At 37.8% G+C, this 23,745-nt stretch overlaps 2 protein-coding genes across 14 annotated transcripts in view; one reads left to right on the top strand and one right to left on the bottom strand.

Annotated features, from left to right (window-relative positions):
• FAM13B (family with sequence similarity 13 member B) overlaps nucleotides 1-5,707 on the top strand; it is a 76,430-nt gene extending 70,723 nt beyond the window's left edge. For all 12 annotated transcript variants that reach the window (XM_026508055.4, XM_044387428.3, XM_048220844.2 and 9 more), the window contains 4 exons: nucleotides 240-323; nucleotides 417-580; nucleotides 1,837-1,938; nucleotides 3,358-5,707. In XM_026508055.4, coding sequence (XP_026363840.1) covers nucleotides 240-323; nucleotides 417-580; nucleotides 1,837-1,938; nucleotides 3,358-3,481 — 474 coding nt within the window. In that variant the 3' untranslated portion in view covers nucleotides 3,482-5,707. The remainder of the gene's footprint in view (nucleotides 1-239; nucleotides 324-416; nucleotides 581-1,836; nucleotides 1,939-3,357) is intronic.
• Nucleotides 3,563-23,745, bottom strand: part of PKD2L2 (polycystin 2 like 2, transient receptor potential cation channel) — a 41,817-nt gene continuing 21,634 nt past the window's right edge. Inside the window, exons 9-15 of one of the 2 annotated variants that reach the window (XM_026508059.4) lie at nucleotides 21,971-22,091; nucleotides 20,633-20,734; nucleotides 18,839-18,903; nucleotides 18,169-18,223; nucleotides 7,699-7,811; nucleotides 6,945-7,052; nucleotides 3,802-3,910 (exon numbers count right to left, since the gene is read on the bottom strand). In XM_026508059.4, coding sequence (XP_026363844.2) covers nucleotides 6,956-7,052; nucleotides 7,699-7,811; nucleotides 18,169-18,223; nucleotides 18,839-18,903; nucleotides 20,633-20,734; nucleotides 21,971-22,091 — 553 coding nt within the window. In that variant the 3' untranslated portion in view covers nucleotides 3,802-3,910; nucleotides 6,945-6,955. Of the gene's footprint in view, nucleotides 3,615-3,801; nucleotides 3,911-6,944; nucleotides 7,053-7,698; nucleotides 7,812-18,168; nucleotides 18,224-18,838; nucleotides 18,904-20,632; nucleotides 20,735-21,970; nucleotides 22,092-23,745 lie in introns of those variants that run through there. The other variant, XM_026508060.4, reaches the window with a different exon arrangement.

The following is a 23,745-nucleotide window of genomic DNA, read 5'->3' as shown; positions in this document are numbered from 1 at the left end:
TATTTTTTATTTATTGAATGAGCTCTTTTAGACTATCCAGACATAAGTGATCATTTAGCATTTGTGTGCTCACATAACAAGAAAACATAAGCAAAAATGAATTTACTGAGAAATTCCTTAAAAAATTTAAATCATATGGTTAAGATTTTGAGAGTAAGGTTTAGAATCTGTTCCATAGTGAATGAAACTTTCTTTGAATGCTTTAAATATTTAAAGTGAAACCATGTTGAATGTTATAGGGATCTCCATCTTCCAAGCGAAGGGGTCAGATGTTACAACCAATCATAGAAGGAGAAACTGCCCATTTTTTTGAAGAAATCAAGGTAATCCTTAAGAGAAATCATTCTCTGATAGCCTTCTTAACGAAAAAGTTGAGAGTCATGGCCTGTTTGATTATCTGTTTGATATCTTTTTAGGAAGAAGAAGAAGATGGTGTTACCCTGTCCTCTGAGCTAACTGATATCTTGAAAACCGCTGTACAGGCACAGTCTTCACTGGAAAACTCTGAATCTGATGTTGAAGAAAATCAGGAAAAACTGGCTCTGGATCTCCGACTGTCAAGTACTCGAGCAGCTTCTATGTATGTATGCTGGTTTGTGGTTTTTTTATTTTTTTTAAATCTATTTGTATAGAAAATCAGTGTTAAATAATCAAGCACTTGGAGGGAATTAATGTGTGCTCAAGAGATATACTTTTCTTAAAGGGTGTGATTTACAGATGTTGTCATTCACATTGTCTTTATTAAACATTTGTGTGTTTTAAAAATTAAAGAAACTAAAATCTGACATTTGTTTCATAACAGTGCTGGAGCCAGCTGAGAGTTACGTTTATTCTCTATCAGCTTCTTTCCTTGATAACGGTATATGACGGTGGTCTTCAGCCCTGGCTTCACTTTTTTTTAATTAAAGTATAATTAACATATAATGTTATATTAGTTTCAGATATACAGCACTGTTGATTCAACCATTCTATATATTACTCAATGCTCATCACAGTTAAGTGTAGTCACATACAATGTTACTACAGTATTATTGACTATATTCCCTGTGCTGTACTTTTCATCTCTGTGACTTATTTACTTTATACTGGAAGTTTGTGCCTCCTAATCCCTTTCACCTATTTTACCTAGACCCCCACCCAGAACCCTCCCTCACACCACCCAGTGTATTCCCTGTATTAATGAGACCGTTACTGTTTTGTTTTCTGAATTCCACATGTAAGTGAAATCATAGGGAATTTGTTTTCCTCTCTCTGGCTTAAATCATTTAGCATTATACCCTCTAGGTTCATCCATGTTGTTGGAAATGGGAAGATTTCATTCTTTTTTTATGGCCAAGTAATATTGCAGTGTGTGTGTGTGTGTATGTATGTGTATACCACATCTTCTTCATTCATCTTTTGATGGACACTTGGGCTGCTTCCATATCTTGGCTGTTGTAAATAATGATGCAGTAAACATAGGGGTGCATACATCTTTTCGAATTAATGTTTTTGTTTTCTTTGGGTAAATACCTAGTAGTGGAAATACTGGATCATCATATGGTACTTCTGTTTTTAATTTTTTGAGGAACCTCCATATTGTTTTCCACAGTAGCCTTGGCTTCACTTTAAGATCACCTGGGGGAATTTCTTTTTTCTTTCTTTTTTTTTTTTTTAAAATACTGATGTAGAGCCCTACCTGCAGCTATTCCTACATTTAGTTGGTCTGGGCTGTAGATTAGGCGTTGGTATATTCTGAATTCTCCCTAGCTGACTTTAGTTTGCAGCCAGGGTTTGAACTCCTGCTAAGAACTACAGTGCTCTTTCAATAATGTTTTCTTCCCATTTAAATTTTAGGCCCGAATTACTGGAACAACTTTGGAAAGCCAGAGCTGAAAAAAAGAAACTACGCAAAACGTTACGGGAATTTGAAGAAGCATTTTATCAACAGAATGGAAGGTTTGTTGAACATCACAAAATTGAGTCTTCTTTCTCCTTGAACTTACAGGTGCCCATATGCTAAATCAAGGGAATATATAGGAATAGAAATAAATTGTGCATGTAAGGATACTACCATTGAAAATAAAAGTAGAAAACCTGTCTTTTTACTTTGAAGGCCTGCTATTAATGGCAAGAAAATGACAGAAGTAGAGTAAGCAACATCTGATAGAATATTTCAGAGTTGTGCTAGGAGGCTTGGTTGAGTGGCATTTACATTGTGTTTTTGAATTCTTCATTCTCACCTTTTTGGAAGTGTTTGTGAAATAAGATGTTTTCCTTTTATTTTTACTTTTTATTCTTTTTAAAGTTTTTTTTTTTGTTTTTTTTTTTTTTTAGAGAGAGAAGGGGGAGAGGCAGAGGGAGGGAGAAAGAATCTCAGGCAGACTCCCCGCTGAGCATGGAGCCCAGTGTGGGGCTAGATCTCACGACCCCGAGATCACAGCCAGCCGAAGTCAAGAGTTGGATGCTTAACCGACTAAGCCACCCAGATACCCCTGTTTTTCCTTTTAGAAAGGTTCCTATAACATGACTGGTATTCTCAGGTGGTTTGGATTCTTTTTTTTTATAATAATTTTTTATTATGTTATGTTAGTCTCCTTAGTTTTAGTGTGGATTCTTAGACCGTTGCTGCTTAGGCTGCATGTTGGGCCATTCCAGGCTTCCCATTTCTAAGATGTGTAACAGGGTACCAGTCAACAGTGGGCTTCCAGAATACAGTATGGCATGTGCTTTTATCTAACTGGAGCACAGCTGACCCAGTGGAACTCTTTTAAAAGTAAGAAAAACTTTTTTTTTTTTTAAAGGAAAAATACATTCTAATTCAGATGGTGGCCAGAAATGAGCATTATCTTAGGCCTCAGAAAAGTTTTTCCGTGTATGTAACAAGGTAGTCTTACCAAGCCAGTAGCTATATTACAAATTCCAAAATGTGTTTACTTTGAGAGGCTTCTGTATAGTTGGGAAAAACAGTTAAAAAAAAATGTAAGTGTAAGAATGCATTTTTCAAGTACCTTCTAAATGTATAAAATGACTGGCTGTAACCCGCTGGCACTTAATGTACTCAGATCTAACAGAGTCTAGCAGTGCATATCTTCCTAAAACATTTGGGTACTTCTTAATTCTCTGCAGTGATCATTGTTATGTATAGCATTATTTAATCTGTCAATGGAGAAATTCAACAAAAGTAGAAATATTTTAAGAATGTTCCTTGGGGATGGGGGGGAACTAGTCCTGTAATCTTTTTTCTTGCAGAGGAATTTTTTATTTGAATTTATTTATTTTATTTGAATTTGGGAACATTTTGTTTCACATTAGGACAGCTTCTGGGACTTTTTCAGATGATCTCTAGAATATTACAGATTTTATTTTCTACCCTAGGAATGCCCAGAAAGAGGATCGTGTTCCAGTGCTTGAGGAGTACAAGGAGTACAAGAAAATTAAAGCCAAACTCAGGCTTCTTGAAGTTCTTATCAGCAAACAAGATTCTTCAAAATCCATATAAAAATATGCTCCTTGAAAACATCATAAAAATCAGTTGTATTCCCTGAAGCTATCATCGTGTGTACTTGGCTGGTACTTGAGTTTATTTTGTCAGGCACTCCGAGAGTATCATTTTGTACTTGGTTGTGGTGCCACTAGAGAAAGATGAGAGGGTAAGTAGACCCTCTCTAGGGAGCGTGGTGTTCCACATTAACCACAGACTGTCCTCTCCACCTTTAGCAAACATCCAGTTTTCTTCATTGTTTTGTACTACAGATACATCCTGTTAGCAAAAGACTAGTACTTTATTCTTTCAACTTCAAGAACTTTGGAGATACAAGCTTTTTGTTATCACCAACTTTATTTTTATTATTATTTTTTTAATTACTGAAGAAAATTGAGAGGAACATCTTCACGTTGAATCTTCGGTTGCCTTTTTCTTACAGAATGACTGAAAATTTGAAAGAAAAGTCTATAAATGTGCACATATGCAACTATGTCCTATGTTTTCTTAGAAAACCAAAATCAACTGAAATTTCAAGTCCTACTGTGGAACACATTTCTGTTTAATTTCCAAAGTGACACTTTCTCACAGGTAGTATGTTAGCAAAATTTTGCAATTCAGTGGTCACACAGCTCCTGGATGAAGGTAACAGAGGGTAGACCAAAAAGTGACCTTGTTTATTAGTATAGTGAAAACACACACCACACATCATACACAGAACTGAATCATATCACATGCTGCCTACGGGACATATTACTGTTTGTTTCCTCAGTTACTGTTTATTAGCTGGTGATGATGTGATTTTCTTTCTGGATCAGATCCTGTATTTTTTCCCCCTACCCACCTCCAGATAATGTGAGAAAATAGCCGTGTCTATGTAGGAACACTGATGGTGCTCAGATTTGTGTGTTCAGTCAGATTGGCCTAAGTTGGCAAAAGATTCATTACGCCTGAATTAAATCTTTTCTTCACAAGGGCTATACCACTGCACTTTTGTGTGTACCTTCCGGGGGTTGCATCATTTTTTTTTTCTTTTTTAATCAGCAAAATCCATAAAGAAAACATCCTCTAACAGGAGCCCTGCTGCTCAGTTACATGCTGTTTAGAGCAGTTGTGTAGTGGTATGCCCCTTGTCATATACTCTAAGCTTAACTTTTTTCCTTTGGCATTGCATGGCTTTTCTTCAAGTACCTTTTTGGTATCATTCTAATAATCATTTTCACAGATTGGTGACTTTATTTGGGCTAAGAATATAGTCAATAACAGCATATTCTGGTCAGGCTTAATGTAAGTGTTAATTTTTTTCCTGGTGCTTTTTTGAATTGATGAGTGTCTCACTTTGTGCCCATGTTTTGCATGCATTGACTCATGCATGGTTTTCTTAACTAGCTGATATTAACAGTTCCATATAAAAATGGGACTTCTGCGACATTCTTGAATCAAGTGAGGGAAGCATGAACCTCAGGCTTCTGGCACTATTACATAGTAAGCACATGAAGTAGCTTGATAATAAGTAGTGTTTCTAGGATTTCACATTTCACCTGTGTGTGCAATGCCTTTTTTGGGGGGGGAGGGAATGAACGTGTAGTTGGGGAATAAAGCACTAAATCCAGCCCTTTTCGTGTGGTTTCCTTTTGATACATCTAGGTTATTCGTAATGTATACCTAGAAAAATGAAATTGAAAATGCCAAAAGAAGTATCACTTTGATTTGAATCCAGCATGCAGTGTGCATTTAATTTCTTTCAGTCTCCAGACAGGAGTATATCCAAACATCTAATTTAATGTGCACTGTATGTTGTTTTATATGAATGTTTTATATACCACATGCAAAAATGTCCATATGCACTATTTAAATGTTTTAAATAATATATTCCTTCTTTATAATGCTAAATCTATATGAGTACCATATTTTTATAATTCAGTGGCCTGACTGGTTTCATTTTAGAATTAACAGCTGCTTCATGGTGTTGGTTACTCACTGTTCATGTTTGGCTGCAGGTAGAATAGATACAGCGGCATGGCAGCACTTACACGCTATGTGACAGTATTGTGTGTTATAGTTGAGCAGTAGGTGGTAGAATTAGGCAGTTTGTGATAGTTTTACTTTGGTACAAGTAAAAACTGTATATCTATATACAAATAATATATAGATATATATGACCACCAATATAATTGCATTGCTGTGTCTGGCACTTCATTGTATAGACTTTTGTAATAAAAGAACTTGAATGTTCCAAGTCAATGTAAATGTTTTTTTGTTTTGTTTTCACTAGATGTTAAAGAAAATGACCTTAAGTGTTTCCTTGCCTTAATGTTCTTAGGCTTTGTTTGAGTTACCTCAACGAGGGACCATGTTGGGGGACAACAGGGTTGCTAAACTACTTGGCTGGCTACAGCTCTGGGGATTGGTAAGACGGGGAAAGGCCATACTGTTGATTGCCTTGTGGAAATCTAGGGGGAAGATGCAGGGAGAACGGTCAGCATTTCTTGTTGCAGTGAATTATCCTACTAAGCAAACAAGGTACAATTTTCTAAGAGAAGAGGTTGGCCTGAGGTGGGTAGATTTAAAATCTATTGAGCGTCAATGTGGAAGTCGAACACTATGGTCAGATGATGTTGTTTGGCAAGCCAAGAGAACATAAGGCTCTTCTAGGAGGGCTTATGTAACCCACTAAAGAAATTAAAAGAGTTACTTCACACAACTTTCCGACCACCCAGACAGGGCTTTTGTAGTGCCTTCATTCCTACTTCTCATTCATTAAGTTGACTTCTCATAACCCTGATACTCCTACCTCGCTCTTTAGTTTTTAAAAGTATATTTTGTTTTAGAGTGGTTGAGGAAACACTTTTAGAATAAATGTGTCATGTTAGAAACTTTCTAGATGAATTTCCAGTTTGAAAATATTAGTGAAATTTCTGTAGATGATTGGGAAGTTCTGCATTTTAGCTTTTTCTAGGTGACCTCAACCTGGGAAGAATGAAAGTGAGATTATTTTATTTGGGGTCTTACCATAATGGTTTTCCAAAATCCTAAGTATTAATTTATCTATGGCCAGAAGAAGTTAGAACATGGTACATGATGAAAGCACAGTTTCTATACTCTAGGTAACATTGAGAAAACTGTCTTTACCTACTTAGTGACCTATTAGAGACCTTCCCCATGAACCATAAGCAGCAGCATTTTGTACTTTATCTTCACATTGCTAGAATTAAATAAATCTCCTAAAATCCTTTATGTGTAACTGTGTGTATACTCTGGATGCATGCTGTAACATACATGGATTGTACAGCAGGTCCCATTCAGGGGCACTTAATTTCTGGAAATCTTTTGAGATTATCATGGACTCTGATGATAGTTTGCTGATAGGTGGTGCAGTGTTTTTAAAGTGTACCTGTAATGGGGACATGTTTAGGAAATAATTCAGTACAAGGATAAATCTTTGTTAGAATTGCTCAATGATCATATCACAGGTTCTCACCTGCACTTCTCTCAAGGTTGTAGAGTTGAAATCTTTCTCATCACTCGGTTTAGTTTTAGACTGACATAGTGTAATTCTTTCTCCAGCTCCACAGCATATAAAAAGAGTCTAGAGAATAATTTAGAAGGAAGCAGAGAATGAGTAACATACCTTTGTGCATAAAGTGTCAGCAGGTTATTAGTACCTATTGTGAAGTACTTGGGAGTGGGAAGATAGTATTTTAAGCTTCTAAAACATGCCTAGTGTGGCCAAGTTTGGATCTTATATTCTAAAACTGGAGAACAGTTGTTTGCTATGCATATCAAATATAAATGGCAGTTCCTATTTGGACACGTAAGGATAAAAGCAATTGGTTTCTTTTTTTTTTTTTTTTTTAAAGATTTTATTTATTTATGTGACAGAGAGACAGCCAGTGAGAGAGGGAACACAGCAGGCGAGTGAGAGAGGAAGAAGCAGGCTCCCAGCAGAGGAGCCCGATGTGGGACTCGATCCCGGAACGCCGGGATCACGCCCTGAGCCGAAGGCAGACGCTTTAACGACTGCGCTACCCAGGCGCCCCTGGTTTCACTCTCACCTTACATTTAAACAAATAGAGTCTTGTGCTTTCTGTTTAATTTCAAAGTTGGGTAAAAAGATGAGAAAAGGGGTGGCATCTCAACAGAATAAGGTCTGGTTTCAGGAAAATAATATAACTCATGGCCCTGGTCCCCATATCATGACATCCCACAGTGCCCTGGTTAGAACATATACTTACTCTCGAAATTCCTGTTGAGTGACAGGCTGGTAGTCATCTTGAATTTCTGCAGAATAATACTTTTTCTCAAGCCTCTCTTTCCACTTTTTCATCTGCTTTGCACTTTGAATCTCCTGTCAAGTCAGAGGACAAGCATAGTTGGCACCCAAGCATCATGGGGTTGAGAATCTTATACTAGTCTCCAGGGCTGTGGTTTTGAGCCCCACTGGAGTTTGCCCTTCCTGGCTTTAAGATCTACGCATCAGCAGATTCACTTGAGAGGGCCTGGTGTTGGAACTGTTCACTGGAGTTAGGGGTTTTTTAAATTAAAAATCATCAGCTTATTCTCGTTTCACTGCCTCTTCCTCTCTGCCTCTCCAGCTGAATTTCTTTCTCATGTTCTCTGTTCTTCACTTGGCTAAAGCTGAGCTGTTCTTTTCTGTACTTCTGTTGTGTAATGAAGCAAATGTACTAACAAGTACATCTGTGGGTATTTGCCCTTCTAGCTGCTTCGAGGCCAGACCCCTGCAGTCTTACCTAACAGTCCCCAGTCCCCTTTTTGGGATTACTGCATCAATCTGTACACTCCAATCTGCCCACAGACCCCAAAATAAGTTCCTCATAACAGAAAATTCTTGTTGCCGCGTTTGTCTCTGCTCCTAAAGAGTCCTTCCTGTGTTTTGTCCTCACTACCACCCACTTGCCTTTTAGTGTCCAAATAATTTTTTCCCAAATTAGAAAAAATGCACTCTTATGTTGTAGAAAATAGGGACAGCACTTAAAAAAAAAAAAAGGGAAAGAGGAGGGGTGTCTGGGTGGCTCAGTCAGTTAAGCGTCTGCCTTTGGTTCAGGTCATGATTCCAGGGTCCTGGGATCGAGCCCTGCGTTGGGCTCTTTGCTCAGCAGGGAGCCTGCTTCTCCCTCTCCCTCTGCCTGTGCTCCCCCTGCTTATGCTCTTGTGCTCTCTCTCTCAAATAAATAAATCCTAAAAAAAAAAAAAAAAAAAGGAAAGAAAGAAAGGAGAGACCTTGCACCCAGATATGATCCAAAGACTTCTCAGTAAATCAGTACGATACTGCCCTAATCCAGTAATAATGTGAAGTACCAAAGTTGATCCCTTTATAAGGATTCTGATTACTTTGCTCAGAGGGGATGGTGATGCCTAAGTTCGTACTCTGTTTACTTGATAAATGTGTGCTGGTCTGGTCAGAGAAACTATCAGACAGTGTCTGTCTTTTAAACCAACATAGTATAAGTAGGAAAGGATGGCTTTCAATCTTGCTAGTTTTATTTTGGCCACATTATAACATTCATGTTTTGACATATTCACTTAGACTTTTAATGTGGTGTTAAAGTGGTAGGCCATGCAGCTATTTCTGTATGGCCAGGCCTGTTACAATATGGATGTGGTAGTAGTATGGGTTAAACAGACTGCCTAGTAAACTTGACTCATCCTTCAAAAAACCCATCTCAACCCTCACTACTTCTGTGAAGCCTGCCTTGACGTTCACAGGACAGTGGCTCCTTTCCTCACAGGCAGAGTGGTAATTCTGGGGCCATTTTCTCCAAGTTTCAGGGTTCTAATCTACTCAACCTCTTCCCTGTAGATGGTAGCTGTCACTGTTGTCCCTGCATTCATTTAGTGTTCAACACTGTCTCTTCTAGTCCTCTAATACCTCAGGAAGGAATTCTCGGTAGTAAATGCCCTCTTTTTGGACTACCTTGTGTGTGTTCATTTTTCTTTTTTTTCTTTTTTTTTAAAGATTTTATTTATTCATTCGACAGAGATAGAGACAGCCAGCGAGAGAGGGAACACAAGCAGGGGGAGTGGGAGAGGAAGAAGCAGGCTCATAGCAGAAGAGCCTGATGTGGGGCTCGATCCCATAACGCCGGGATCACGCCCTGAGCCGAAGGCAGACGCTTAACCGCTGTGCCATCCAGGCGCCCCTGTTTTCATTTTTCTGACTGAACTAATGAGTATTTGGTAGCAGGGGAACTCCAAAGAAACAGACCCTCATAGGTAGCGTGCTTCCATCAAGGGACATACTAACTGGCTCTAAGAATATGAGACTACCACCTGGCCATTTGGGATTCCTCAGGCTACTGAAGCAGCAAGCAAAGAAGTGGGTACTCAGCGGGCTGAGTACCAAGGGGAAATTGGTTGCTGCTACAAAACAGGTGCAGAGAGGGCTATATTTGGAATCCAGGGAATTCTCTGGGGGATGCCTGTTTTAGGTCCAAAAACAAACTTTGTAGTTTAGGGATGCCTGGTTGGTGTAGTTGGTATGAGCATGCAACTCTTGATCTCGGCATTTTGAGTTCAGGCCCCATATGGTGGGTAAACTTTACTTAATAAAAGAAAAATAAACTTTGTAGTTTAAACATTGAGTTCTTAAGGAATTGTGATATCATTAGGAAAGGTCTTAACATCACCCAGAGATAGATACAATGACTGTTGGGACTTTGCTTCTCCCTTTTGGGGGAGAGGATAAAAGTGCCTTCATTTGTATAAAGGATAGTTCCACCTTATTGGATGGAACTGTGGAAAACAGTTAATGTCATTTTATGCAAGTTCAAATGTGTATAATAGCCAAAAGGGTCAACTGGACCTACTATTTAGCTGATTTCTCTCAACTCAGAATTTACCCTTTTCTGCTCTATGATGCTAGGTCTTAGGTTTTACAAACCTGATTCCCCAGACACTTGCTACTGGCTTGTTAGGTTCTGCCTTAGTGGAGGATGGTGGGGTGAAGGATCTGGGTTTTTATCCATCAGCATTGCTTCTGCAAATGGTAGTCATCTCCAGCAGCCGTGGTTGGCTCCCGGCTGCAGCAGTCCAAAGTCTTTTGGCATACCCAGAACCAGGCTCATCACTCTCACTCAGAAGTGGTAGCAGCAGGGGTGGGGTGGGGATTACCCTCAGAGGTCTGAACAACAGCTCTGTAGGCTCCTCTAAGATGAGGTTCAGATAACTTCGCTTTTTGTAACCTTAGCCTTGGGAGTGATAACATCTTCCTAGAGTATGAGTTGCATCAGTGTTTTTACTTTTTCTGCCTTCCAGTACCCACGTAACCAGTTCCCTGTAGTAAATTTTTTCTGCTTAAACTATATAATGTCGGGCGCCTGGCTGGCTCAGTCGCTTAAGCATTTGCCTTCAGCTCAGGTCATGATCTCAGGGTCCTGGGATTTCCAGTCCCATATCCGGCAGTCCGCTCAGTGGGGAGTCTGCTTCTCCCTCTCACTCTCCCTTTGTGCTCTCTCTCTCTCAAATAAATAAAAAGCCTTAAAAAAGAATAAATAAATAAGATACATAATGTGTATTCCATTTTCCTGATTAGGTCCCGACTAAAGGTATACATATTTGGTCAAATGTATTTTTGTGTCTTTAAGGCATGCTTTAATTTTCCTTATCTTGGTTTTAAGCACTTTTTATTAATTCTTGGGCACTTTCTATTTTGTTGCTGTTATAGAATATTATAATTTTTAATGAACTGGTTAGTGTTTGCATATATGACATAACTTTAAATTATTTTTAATTCTATATTGAATTCTGGTACTTGCATATCTAGGAAACTTAAGAGAATCATATGTCAACTAAAGGTAGTTTATCTCTCTTCTCTCCCAATTCTTAAACTTCTAATTTATTTTTCTTAATTGTTTTTGGCTCATCCTCCAGTACATCCTTTCCAGTCTGTTAAGTAATTTGGAGCTTAGGGGTGAGATAAATATGGTTTTTGCTGTATCAAGGAAGTGTCCATTGATTTCTGTTTTGTTTTGTTTTGTTTTGTTTTGTTTTGTTGTCTCCCTAAGATTGGATGCTGAATCTTATCAAATACGCAGCATCTGTGGAAAATGATCATGCAACCTTCCTTTTGGATGTATTAATAGAATGAATTATGTTAATTAGTTCATTACCAATTTTAAACCATCTTTCCATTCTTAGAATAAACCCTGTTGAATCATGATATATTATTGTGTTCTGTTAGATTCTGTTGCTAATATTTTATTTAGGATTTTTGATCAAAATTTATAAGTGATATGTGTATATGTGTGTGTGTATATATACATATAGTCATTTTACATAATGACTATATAGCCATTTTATAAAAATAATTTGGAAGGTTTCCATTTTCTTTTTTTTCTGGAACAGCTTAAATAGATCGAAACTATTTGTTCCTTACAAATCTGATAAAATTCCTTTGTGAAGCCATCTGGGCCTGATTTATTTTTCAGGTAGCTCTGATGACTTTGTGATATTCTGCAGAGCTCTTTTCTGGGCTCATTTTTGGTTAAATTTATTTTCAGAGAAAAATTATGCACTGCATTCAGTTTTTCAAATGTTATTTGCATAGAGTTATACAAAAAAGTCTCTTAGTGATTTTTTTCAGGTGTACAACATAATGATTTCATATATGTATATATTGTGAAATGATCACTAGTTTAATAGTTAACATCCATCATTACACAGTTATAGATTTTTTTCTTGTGATAGGAACTTTTAAGATCTACTCTCTTAGTAACTTTCAAATATACAATATGGTGTTATTAATTATTATTAATAATTAATTATTAGTTGTAGTCATCATGCTGTACATGCATCCCCAGAACTTATTTTATAACTGGAAGTTTGTACCTTTTGACCACGTTCACCCATTTTACCAATTCCTCCCCCTGCCCCTCGTGAACCACCAATCTGTTCTCTGTATTTATGAGTTCAGTTTTTTGTTTTTTGTTGTTGTTTTTAGATTCCACATATGAGATCATACAGTATTTGTCTTTCTCTGACTTATTTCACTTAAAATAATGCTCACAAGGTTTATCCATATTGTTGCAAGGGGCAGCATTTCCTTTTTTTTTTTTTTTAAATGGCTGAGTAATATTCCTTTATACATATATCCATTTCTTTATCCATTCATTCACTGATGGACACTTAGATTATTTCCATGTCTTGGCTATTCTAAATAATGCTGCAGTGAACATGGTGTGGATATCTTTTAGAATTAAGTGTTTTTATTCCCTTCAGATAAATACCCAGAAGTGGAATTGCTGGTAACCATATGTTCTAATTTTTTGAAGAACTTCCATATTGTTTTCCACAGTGGCTGCACCAGTTTTCATTCCCACCAACAGTTCACAAGCGTTCCCTTTTCTCCACATCCTTGCCAACACTTGATATCTCTTGTCTTTTTGATGACAGCCATTTTGACTAGTGTGGGGTGATAGCTCCTTTGATTGGCATTTCCCTGATGATTAGTAATGTTGAGTACCTTTTCAGGTACCTGTTGACCATCTCTTTGTCTTTGGACAAAGGTCTATTCAGATCCTTTGCTCATTTTCCAATTGGATTTTTTGTTGTTCTTGTTGAGTTGTGTGAGTTCTTTATATGTTGTGGATATTAACTCCTTATCAGATATACAATTTGCAAATATTTTCTTCTCTGCAGTAGGTTGCCTTTTCATTTTGTTAATTGTTTCCTTTGCTGCACAGAAGCTTTTTAGCTTGCTGTAGTCCACCTTGTTTTGTTTTTGCTGCCATTGTTTTTGGTGTCAGATCCAAAAAATCATCACTGAGACTGATGACAAGGAACTTACTACCTGTGTTGTCAGAGGAGTTTTATGGTTTCGGGTCTTAATGTTCAAGTCTTTAATCCATTTTGTGTTAATTTTATGTTAATGTTATGTAAGGTATTGGTCCAGTTTTGTTCTCTTGCATGTGGCTCTCTAGTTTCCCCGGCACCATTTATTGAAGAGATTTGTCTCTTCCCCATTGTATATTCTTGGTGCTTTTGTCATAAATTAATTGGTCATATATGCAAGGGTTTATTTCTGGCCTCTCTAGTTTATTCCGTTGGTTTTTGTGTCTCAGGCAAATACCAGAATATTTAGATTGCCAAAACTCTTTTTTTTTTTTTCTTGTTTTTTTAGAGAGAGAGCACAAGCAGGGGCGAGAGAGGGGCAGAGGGAGAAGGAGAGAGAGAATCTTGAGGCTTCATGTCCAGCGCAAAGCCTGATGCAGGGCTTGATCTCACAAATGACCTAAGTGGAAATCAAGAGTTCCCGGAGGCTTAACTGACTGAACCACCCAGGTGCCCCAAAAGCTTTGTAATATAATTTGAAATGAGGGTGTGTTACGCCTCCAGCTTTCTTCTTTCTCCAGTTACTGTTTCTCAAGATTGCTTTGACTTTTTGAGGTCTTTGTAGTTTCATGCATATTTTAGGATTGTTTGTTCTATTTCTGTGCGAGATGCCATTGGAATTTTGATAGGGATTGTGTTGAATCTGTATATTGCTCCAGGTAGTAGGAACATTTTAACAGTACTAAGGCATCTAATCCATGAGCATGGAATATCCTTCCATTTGTTTGTGTTTCTTCAGTTTCAGTGGTATTTTTTTAATTACTTGTTTCTTCATTATCTCTCCCATTGCAATTTCTTACTATGCATGTTTACGCTTTCTCCCTCTTATTCCATGTTTGTTGGCTAGTAGTTTCTTCCCACTGACCTTCCCAAAGAACCAGCCATTTTATATATTTATACAACTTTGTTATGTGCCATGTATTAACTGTTTTTATCTTTATTTCTTATTTGTGTTTTTTTCTATTTATTGTTCTTTTCTAACTTTTTCAGTTAATGCTAAAACCAGTTTTTCAGTCTTGATTTTTACTGATAAATTTATCAGTTGATTTTCCTCGGGCGTTTGACTTTATCTCATAGATTCTGCTGTATAGTGTTTTTATTGTTTTTATAAGAATTCTGCAATTTCATTTTGTATTTCCTATTTGATTCAAGAATTGTTTAATAGTTTTTTTGAAGATTTTATGTATGTGTTTATGAGTATTTATTTACTTTGAGAGAGAGGAGGAAAGAGAAAGGAAGTGGGGGGAGGGGCAGAGGCAGAGGGAGAGAATCTCAAGCAGACTCTGTGCTAAGTGTGGAGCCTGACATAGGGCTCGATCTCGCAACCCTGAGATCATGACCTGAGCTGAAATCAAGAGTGGGACACTTAACTGACTGAGCCACCCAGGCATCCCAACGATTATATTTATTTTTAGAGAGAGAGAGAGTGCATACGCACACAAGCATGAGCAGGGTGGCTGGCTAGGGGTGGGGGGTGCGGTTGGTGCAGAGGAAGAGGGAGAGAAACAGAATCCCCACTGAGTGTGGACTCCCAGAAGGGACTCAATCTAACCACCCTGAGATCATGATTCTGGCAGAAATCAAGAGTCCAGTGCTTAGCTGTCTGAACCACCCAGGTACCCCAAGAATTGTTTAATAGTTTAAAGTCTCAGTTAAACAATCTTTATTTTCTGATTTTGTTAAAACATTTTTACTGTGTTGCTTTTAAAATAATTTTTTCTGTATTAACCAATTTTTGAATTTATTGATTTTTTTAATATTTATTTGCCAGAGAGACTGAGGGCCTGAGCGAGCACAAGCAGGGAGAGCAGAAGGCAGAGGGAGAAGCAGGCTCCCTGCTGAGCAAGGAGCCCGATGCAGGACTCGATCCCAGGACCCTGGGATCATGACCTGAGCTGAAGGCAGATGCTTAACCAACTGAGCCACCCAGGTGCCCCTATATGATCATTTTTTATGAATGGGTTTTTGAAAAGCAGATATATCTTCTGAGAGTACAAAGTTAAATACGGAACTATAAGATCAACTTATTCATTATATTGTTTTGTAGTTTTTGTCTTGTATTTTTCTTGATCTCTATTTTTAGTGTTCTATTTTTAGTTTATTTCTCATTTTATAAGTTTAGTAGGCCATACTTGATGGAATTCGATGCCCTATTATTTGGTGCATAGATAATCATAACTATTAAAGTTGATGTTAGCTCTATAAAGTGCCCTTCATCTCATTTAGAGCTGTAGGTCTAGAATTCTACCTTGACTTATATTCAGTTGTGTCCTCTAAATCTTTTGCTTACCTGTTTACAACTTTGCTTATGCTTTTATATTTAACTTTTCTGAATCACTTTGTTTTAGGTATATATTTTAGGATATAGCATAGGATTGGGTGTTGCTTTGTGATTCAATCTGAAAATTTTCCTTTTTAAGTAAACTAAGCTTAGTTGCTTCTACTGATAGTCATAACTGGTCACAGTTACACCATACTGTTTCATGGTAAGTTTTAAATTTTTTACCACATGGTATATTTTGTTTTGGTTTTGGTTCTTCTGCCCTTTGGATGGTATATATTTTTGTTGTAGTGGTTTGTTTTTATTCATTTATCTTTTTATACAACCTGGGTCCTCTCTTCTTACTTGGGTTCCCTCAACAAGGAATCAAACAAGTTCAACAAGAAAATGAGCTTGTAGTTTTTTCCTTCTCCTCATCTTCCTCTCCATTACCCAACTATATTTAGTCTTATTACTGTGTTTCATGTATCTGAGAGATGGAGTCTAATGTAAGACACACCATTGTTTATGGACCACTTAAGAAAGAAAGGTTACCAATTACCACATGACACCCCGTCAACCATAAGGTTCATCTTGATTTTAACGATGTTAAAATGTGAGAACATGTGTTTTAAAATCACTGAAACAATTTGTTTATTGTATTATTAAATATGCTAAAATTTATTCTTACTGATTATTAACTCTAAATGATAATTCTTTAATTTTAGCTATATATTCAAACCAATCAGTCAACTTTTTCTACTTTATACCGTCCCTCTCCCCTCTTCCTCTTTCCAAAATTTCTCCAGTCATCTTTTGGTTAGCTGAAGCTGATTGCTCTCGTAGAATCCTCAGGGATACAACAGTATTCTCTGAGTTCTTGCGTGTTCAAACTATTTGAGCCTTTACACTTGCAGCATGAGTCTGCTGGATATAAATATGCCTGGCTTACATTTTCTTTCTTTGCATAATTTTTAGATATTGCTCTGTTGATTTATGGTGTTGAGTGTTGTCATGCTAACCTGGTTTTCTTTTTCTTGTAAGTCCATATTTTACTTGGATAAGTATCATGTTCATTCTAGGTGATTCCCCTAGGTACACAGTATGTTTTTTAATTTACATCATCTTTTATTTCAGAAGTGGTTTACTGAATTATAATTTTGTTTTTAAAAGAAGCTCAAACTTACGGAAAACTTATAAGAACAGTACAAATGCTTTTTTTTTCCTTTGAAGTATTTGGAGTTGCCAACACGAATGTCCCATTGTCCCTGAGCGCATCAGTGTGTATTTGCTGCATACAAGGACATTCTCCTTTATTATAGTCACCGCATAACCATCAGAATCATAAAACTGATATTGATAGATTATTATCCTCTAATGCTGAGTCCTGCATTTGAATTTGCCAGCTGTCCCAATGATGCCCTTTATAGTCAGTGGATAGTATCAGTGGATAGACAGACGTATAGAACACACACACACACACACACACACACACACAATCTACAATTCTAATCCAACACCACAAAGTTCATTTTAACCTTCAGCCTTTCCTTTTTGTAACTTCCTCACCTCACAGAAACCTCGCTCTACTACATGTATAGCTGACCCCTGAACAACATGGGGGTTAGGGGCGCTGACCTTTGTGTAGTCACAAATGTGTGTGTAACTTTTGACTCCCTAAAAATTTAACAACTAATAGCCTACTGTTGACTGAAATCCTTTTTTTTTTTTTTAAAGATTTTATTTATTTATTTGACAGAGAGAGAGACTGGGATCACAAGTAGGCAGAGTGGCAGGCAGAGGGAGAGGGAGAAGCAGGCTCCCCACTGAGCAGGGAACCAGATGCGGGGCTTGATCCCAGGACCCTGGAATCATGACCTGAGCCGAAGACAGACACTTAACTGACTGAGCTACCCCGGCGCCCTTGTGGACTGAAATCTTAACGATGCCATAAGTAGTTGATGAAAACATATTTTGTATATTATATCTATTATATACTGTATTGTTATAATAAAGTAAGCTAGAGAAAAAATGTTACAGAGAAAATCATAAGGCAGAGAAAATATATTTACAGTAAATACTGTACTGTGTTTATTAAAAAAAAAAAAAAAGACCCGCATATAACTGGACCTGCGAAGTTCAAACTGTTGTTCAACAACATGGTTCCTGAACAACACAGGTTTGAACCATGTGGGTCCACGTACACATGGATTTTGTTTACAGTACTGTAAACATAACCTTTTCATTGTTCAAGGGTCAACTGTATAAAACATGAAAGTAATTAATCACATTAATGATTATGAGAGAAAAATGACATAATCATGTCAAGAGAGTGTGCTCACTAAACCCTGTGGGATTATCACACAGTGACTACAGCTGGAGGACCAGGGTGTCTGGCTGAGAGCAACAATAAGAGAGGTAGCATGCAGGACTGAAGTGACTTGTTGTAAACAACAAACTAGCTGGATTCTGGGAGAAATTTTTGGTGGTGGCAACTACCGCTCTAAAGAAAGCAAATCATTTCAATTCTTAATCAGAACTCTTTTGTAGGCATATTTCTAATAAAGCTATCTTTATAAGAAAGTTAAAATCTTACATTTTCATCAAAGCCTTCTCTTCTGGCTCGCTCAACCAAATCTCCACTTTTCGTACTAAGAATATAAAATAAAAATCAGAGGCATATGACAGTAGAAAGGGAAATGCCAACATAAAATACGATCAGCTCTATAGTAAGGATCTGAATTGCATTTTTGATCTTTCTGATAACATAATTATTTGGAAAGTGTGGTCATTAATAAGTTCTCCAGAGTGTCACATCTATAGCTATAAAAAAAAAGTTTATATTATGTCCCACTGCCAGAGGCCTGGGTTTCAGAAGCATTTTGATACCAAAATGATTCAGTAGATGTAAAGGTATCCTTAATTATTTTGTGTAAGAATGTTTTTATTTTGATAGCTAAATGCATGCACTTAATGTAGACTAAAATTTTTTCCTACCTTTTTAGGGGGTCTATATTCCATCCAGCTTTCTGTTAAAGCTTTTTCTGAGGGGCATGGCATGCGTTAAATTAATTTTTAATTAGCTTAGCTTGGAGTCTCACGGCACTCTCAAAATTAGGAGGCACTACTGGATGGTGTGTTGACAACGTATTTGAAATCAGCACATTGGATGGTGATTGTTTTGCAATCAAAACTTTACTCTCATTGTGAGCTTCTAACACAATCTACGGTTTGAAACGGCACGTTAAAAATTTAAGTCATCTTACCTTTTTTTGTCTTCATCCTCTTCAGGTTTCTTTAGTCTGAGTTTTTCGAGAGCATTGTTGTAACTCTGGGCATAATTAAAAATAGTTTAAAATTTTAACAGATACATATCCTGTACTAATTTTGATCAAGGAATAAGAAATACGGAATGCCTGTCCCTAGGGACTACTACCCTCAAGAAATATGGAGGCAATGCTGTGATTATCTTTCTTTCACTTTGTCACCACTTATGATTTCTGCCTGCTAGTGAAGAAGAAAAAGGGGTTCTCTTGTGAACATCACACTTGAACTTAGAAAAAGAAATCTTTGAACAGTTTTATGAACATTTATTGCATTTAAGGATGTTAACACTTTAATGCACATAACCAGCATCATAATCAAGAGATAAAAGATGACAAAACCTACACTTCACCTCACTGGGGGACATATGAATAGTTTCCTTTTACAGGTGAGCTCTTGGTCAGAGTTTTTAAACTCCACTAACCTCATGGCTCTTAGGACTTTTCCTGTGTGAAGTGATGCAGTTAGAGCCATGGCTATGCAGAGATGAGCAAGATGGTACACACATGACTCTGCTAACAACTCAAGCGAAGTAGGTGTTGAGAGGACAGGGAAGATGTCACTCTGTCCAGGAGAACAGAAGGTCATTGAGGGAATGGAGGGAACATTGCTGGGGTCAAGGAGTGACATGAGCAGAGGCCCAGAGGGGAGAGCGACATTCAGTGATGGTGCACAGCGCTGTGCTCCAACACTGGCTGGCCCATACCATGCTGTCCACGGAGGCATGGAAGGTAGACATGCTACATAGTTCAGTGATCGTGAATAAGGACAAGTTGGAACTGTGAGACTTGAGAAGGTTCTTGCGTGTTTGCGTAAAGAGCTTGGACTTACCTCACAGGCCCAGAGAAACTGAAGAATTGGGAGCAGAGAAGTGATATCAGAGCTGGACTGGCACAGGAAAGAGGCCAGAAGATGTTACCAGACAGAAGGCTGGGTGAAAAGTACTGAGGGCCCTAACCCAGTGGTGGCGGTTAGAATTCAACATGGCCTTGAATCTCGCAAATGTGAACAAAACTACAGAGATGGACTTGACACACAGGCCTTGGTAACAGACCATATGAGGGACAGGGAATAAAAAATTCAAGGTTTTTAAGCCTCGAGTGACTGAGAAGAGTGTTGCCATTAACAGAAACACGAAAGGAAGCAAGATAAGGCCCATGGATTTCTTTTTTTTTTTTTTTTTTAAAGATTTTATTTATTTATTCGACAGAGATAGAGACAGCCAGCGAGAGAGGGAACACAAGCAGGGGGATGGGAGAGGAAGAAGCAGGCTCATAGCAGAGGAGCCTGATGTGGGGCTCGATCCCACAACGCCGGGATCACGCCCTGAGCCGAAGGCAGACGCTTAACCGCTGTGCCACCCAGGCGCCCCAAGGCCCATGGATTTCTGAGTTAAGACTGTTTATAGAAATTTACTAGCATCTAAGTTGAAAATTTTGGGGAGGGAAGGGATAGGTTTATTATAAAACCCAACAGTGCTTTGCATTTAGTAAACAGCTCAGTTGCTATTTGATATATTGAAATCTGAAATAACTTCGGCCACCTTTTTTAAAGCCAGAAAGAAATCTCACTTCCCTGGCAGTGAAATAATACAAATAAGAGCAAGACTGGACCAAAACAAAAAACAGAACAAAAAACCCCACCACTACTTGGGATTTAAGTGCTATTCAAAGGACAAAAGTATAAACTGAAAAGATTTGTCTTAGAATTCAAAATAGGAAAAGAATTGGACATACCTTTTTAATCATTTTACCAAGTTCAAAATCTGGCCTTCTGCCTATTGAATAATCAGCTTTCACTTCAGAATAAGTATCATTAATAATTGCCAAGAACATGTTCTGGGGAGAAATAATCACATAATTATTTCAGTAAAAATTTAATTTACATGTTAGTGACTCTGATGAGTGCTGGGATTTTTTTTTAAGATTTTATTTATTTATTTGACAGAGAGCACAAGTAGGCAGAGTGGCAGGCAGAGGCAGAGGGAGAAGCTGACTCCCCACTGAGCAGAGAGCCTGATGTGGGACTCAGTCCCCAGCCCTTGGGATCATGACCTGAGCTGAAGGCAGACGCTTAAATGACTGAGCCACCCAGGCGCCCTCAGTGCTGGCATTTGTAAATTAGATTAAAATTTAAAAGTAGCCCATATGTTCAGTAATAGAGAAATGGCTATGCAGGCTATAACATAGTAGAATGGGAAACGTATAGTGTGGATATAGGTGAGTATGTTTATGGTAAATGAGAAAAACCATGTAAAATAATGCATATGAACTGGGTAGTAATATAGATATCTATGTATGTATACACATATACATACACACACTAATTGATCAACATTGCATACCAGAAGAAAACAGAATAAGTATATGTTCATAAGAGTGGTTTTTTAAAATTCTATAAAGCTGTTTAAATGCATAGTCTTACTAAGGCTCTTATGAATACTATGTCCAGATCATACAAACAATTGTGGAGAGGGTATTCTTACTTCCAGCCCACCTCCACCTTTCACTGAAGCCCAGCTCTGTCACTCTGAGGACTTCTGGCCACCACCAGGGGATAACTGCTGTACATTGACAAAAGTGTTTTCAAGGAGAACAGTAGCAGGGCCTCGACTAGGAAAGCAACTTTTCCTGATTAGGAAGGCCACATAAATTTGTCCTGAGCACACGTGAAAGACCCACCCTGGGGACTCTGAAAAATCGCACAGGTATGAGCTTTTAGCCGTAAGGGCTAGAAGCCATTGCAAATGGGCAGAATATATTCATCCCTGCCAGTGTGGAATGTCCCAGGCTGGAGAGACCTGGGATATTCACGTTATACTCAGAGAGGATTGAGCACATTCCTGGCACATGCCAGACACCAAGATGGTAACTAATGTGATCACATTCTCCTTTGGACAAACTGAAAACATTTAGACACTGGACTTAGCCTGGATTACTAGGAATCCACACAATTCCTATTAAATGTAAAAAGCTCTGACAGCTAAGCAGTGATATTATAATTTCTTCTAAATTAATAATTTTATTTTTTATTCTAAAAAATATTAAAAAGGGAAAATACATGGTCATACTTACCAGCAGGACAAAGAACACAAAAAAGATGAAAGTGATGAAGTAAATGGGTCCCAGGATACGATTGGCTTGCTGAATACCGGCAAAATTAAAATCTCCAAGAACAATTCGAAATTGTGCAAATCTTTGGGAAGAAAGAAAAACATTATATCCCTTCACACATACATGACAACTGATGGGAGTTACCGCTGTGTCTAGGAAAGTATCCATCCAGCTGCATGTGGCATAGGTTCTCTGGCTTTAGTCATGTTAGCCCCAAGTTCAGTAAAACTAGGTGTGGATAATCCCCCTAAAGGCCAGACAAGGTACTTCAATAGCTCAATAGTGATTCAGGAAATGAGGGGCTTCCACTTACTCAATCCCACAAGATTTGACCCTTGAGATATTTGCTTACCAACTAGTCTTGGCAATAGCCTTAGCCTTTCTTGTGTCCTTCTGAAACTTAGAATACCTGACCTTGTCCAATAAGGATTTTCAACTTGTACCTAGACCCAAGAACCCTAGAATTTCTAATACCAATAATGTGTTTAATCTGTACTCCTCTTCTGCTAAAATAAGATGCCGACAATTTATCACTTGCTGAGTTTCAAACGAGTGCTGGTAATGACCCTCAAACATGATCCAGAGGTGGTTTTTTTTGTTTTTGTTTTTGGAGACTGCATTCCAGTGAGCAGCGTGGGGCAAAGCAGAGGAAGAGGGAGAGACAGACTCCCCGCTGAGCGTGGAGCCCAACTCAGGGCTCAATCTCAGGACCTGGATATCATGACCTGAGCTGAAATCAAGAGCTGGGCGCTCAACTGACTGAGCCACCCAGGCGCCCCCTAAGGTTTACTTTATTCTCTTCAATAACTATAAATCTTGGATTTGATGTAAAATAACATTTAAAATATAACAGATCTTCATTTTATTAATATTAACGGTGGAAAATTAAGAAATTAAGGCTTTGAATGAGCGTAGTAGCAGCAGAGGTGGAATTAGGATTACTTAACATGACATCTTATTTTCTCATCATTAATTTGCAACGGCTTTGCCAGACATACCAGGGATATGTTAAAAATTATGTAGATGATGTCTTTGTTTTTAAATTGAGAAATGTTTAATTTCATCTTTACTCATACATTAAACAATTAATTTAAAATGTATTTGGATCTTTCTTTACAAGTTAAAATAGTTTTCTTGGGAATAATTATCTTTTTAGCTATAATACAAACACTGAGCAGTCTGTAGAAGCAAGTTAGAATCTTTCATAAATGGTGATAAACATTGTTAAGGATTGTTGCTTGGGTTCTGTATTATATCAGTCGATTAAATTTCAGCATTACTTTTCATTAATGTTAATAGATCCAACAGACCCAGAAATATCTGTGATATCAGATTTAACCTAAATTCCAAAGGAGGTCAGTGGGTCAGTAGGTTATTAGGTTAGAAAAAGATTTATTGTAGGGGCGCCTGGGTGGCACAGCGGTTGGGCGTCTGCCTTCGGCTCAGGGCGTGATCCCGGCGTTATGGGATCGAGCCCCACATCAGGCTCTTCTGCTATGAGCCTGCTTCTTCCTCTCCCACTCCCCCTGCTTGTGTTCCCTCTCTCGCTGGCTGTCTCTATCTCTGTCGAATAAATAAATAAAATCTTTAAAAAAAAAAAAGATTTATTGTAGTTTCCATTTTTAAAACCCAGGTTCCTGAATTGATCATTTTAAAATAATAATTTAAAGATTATTAATAATTAGATGAAATTAAATTTTTTTCTTTAAATTATGTGAACAGTACATAGGAAAATC

Source organism: Ursus arctos, unplaced genomic scaffold, assembly GCF_023065955.2.
Source record: "Ursus arctos isolate Adak ecotype North America unplaced genomic scaffold, UrsArc2.0 scaffold_5, whole genome shotgun sequence".
Taxonomy (NCBI): Eukaryota; Metazoa; Chordata; class Mammalia; order Carnivora; family Ursidae; genus Ursus; species Ursus arctos.
This window is presented reverse-complemented; position numbering and strand designations above follow the sequence as displayed.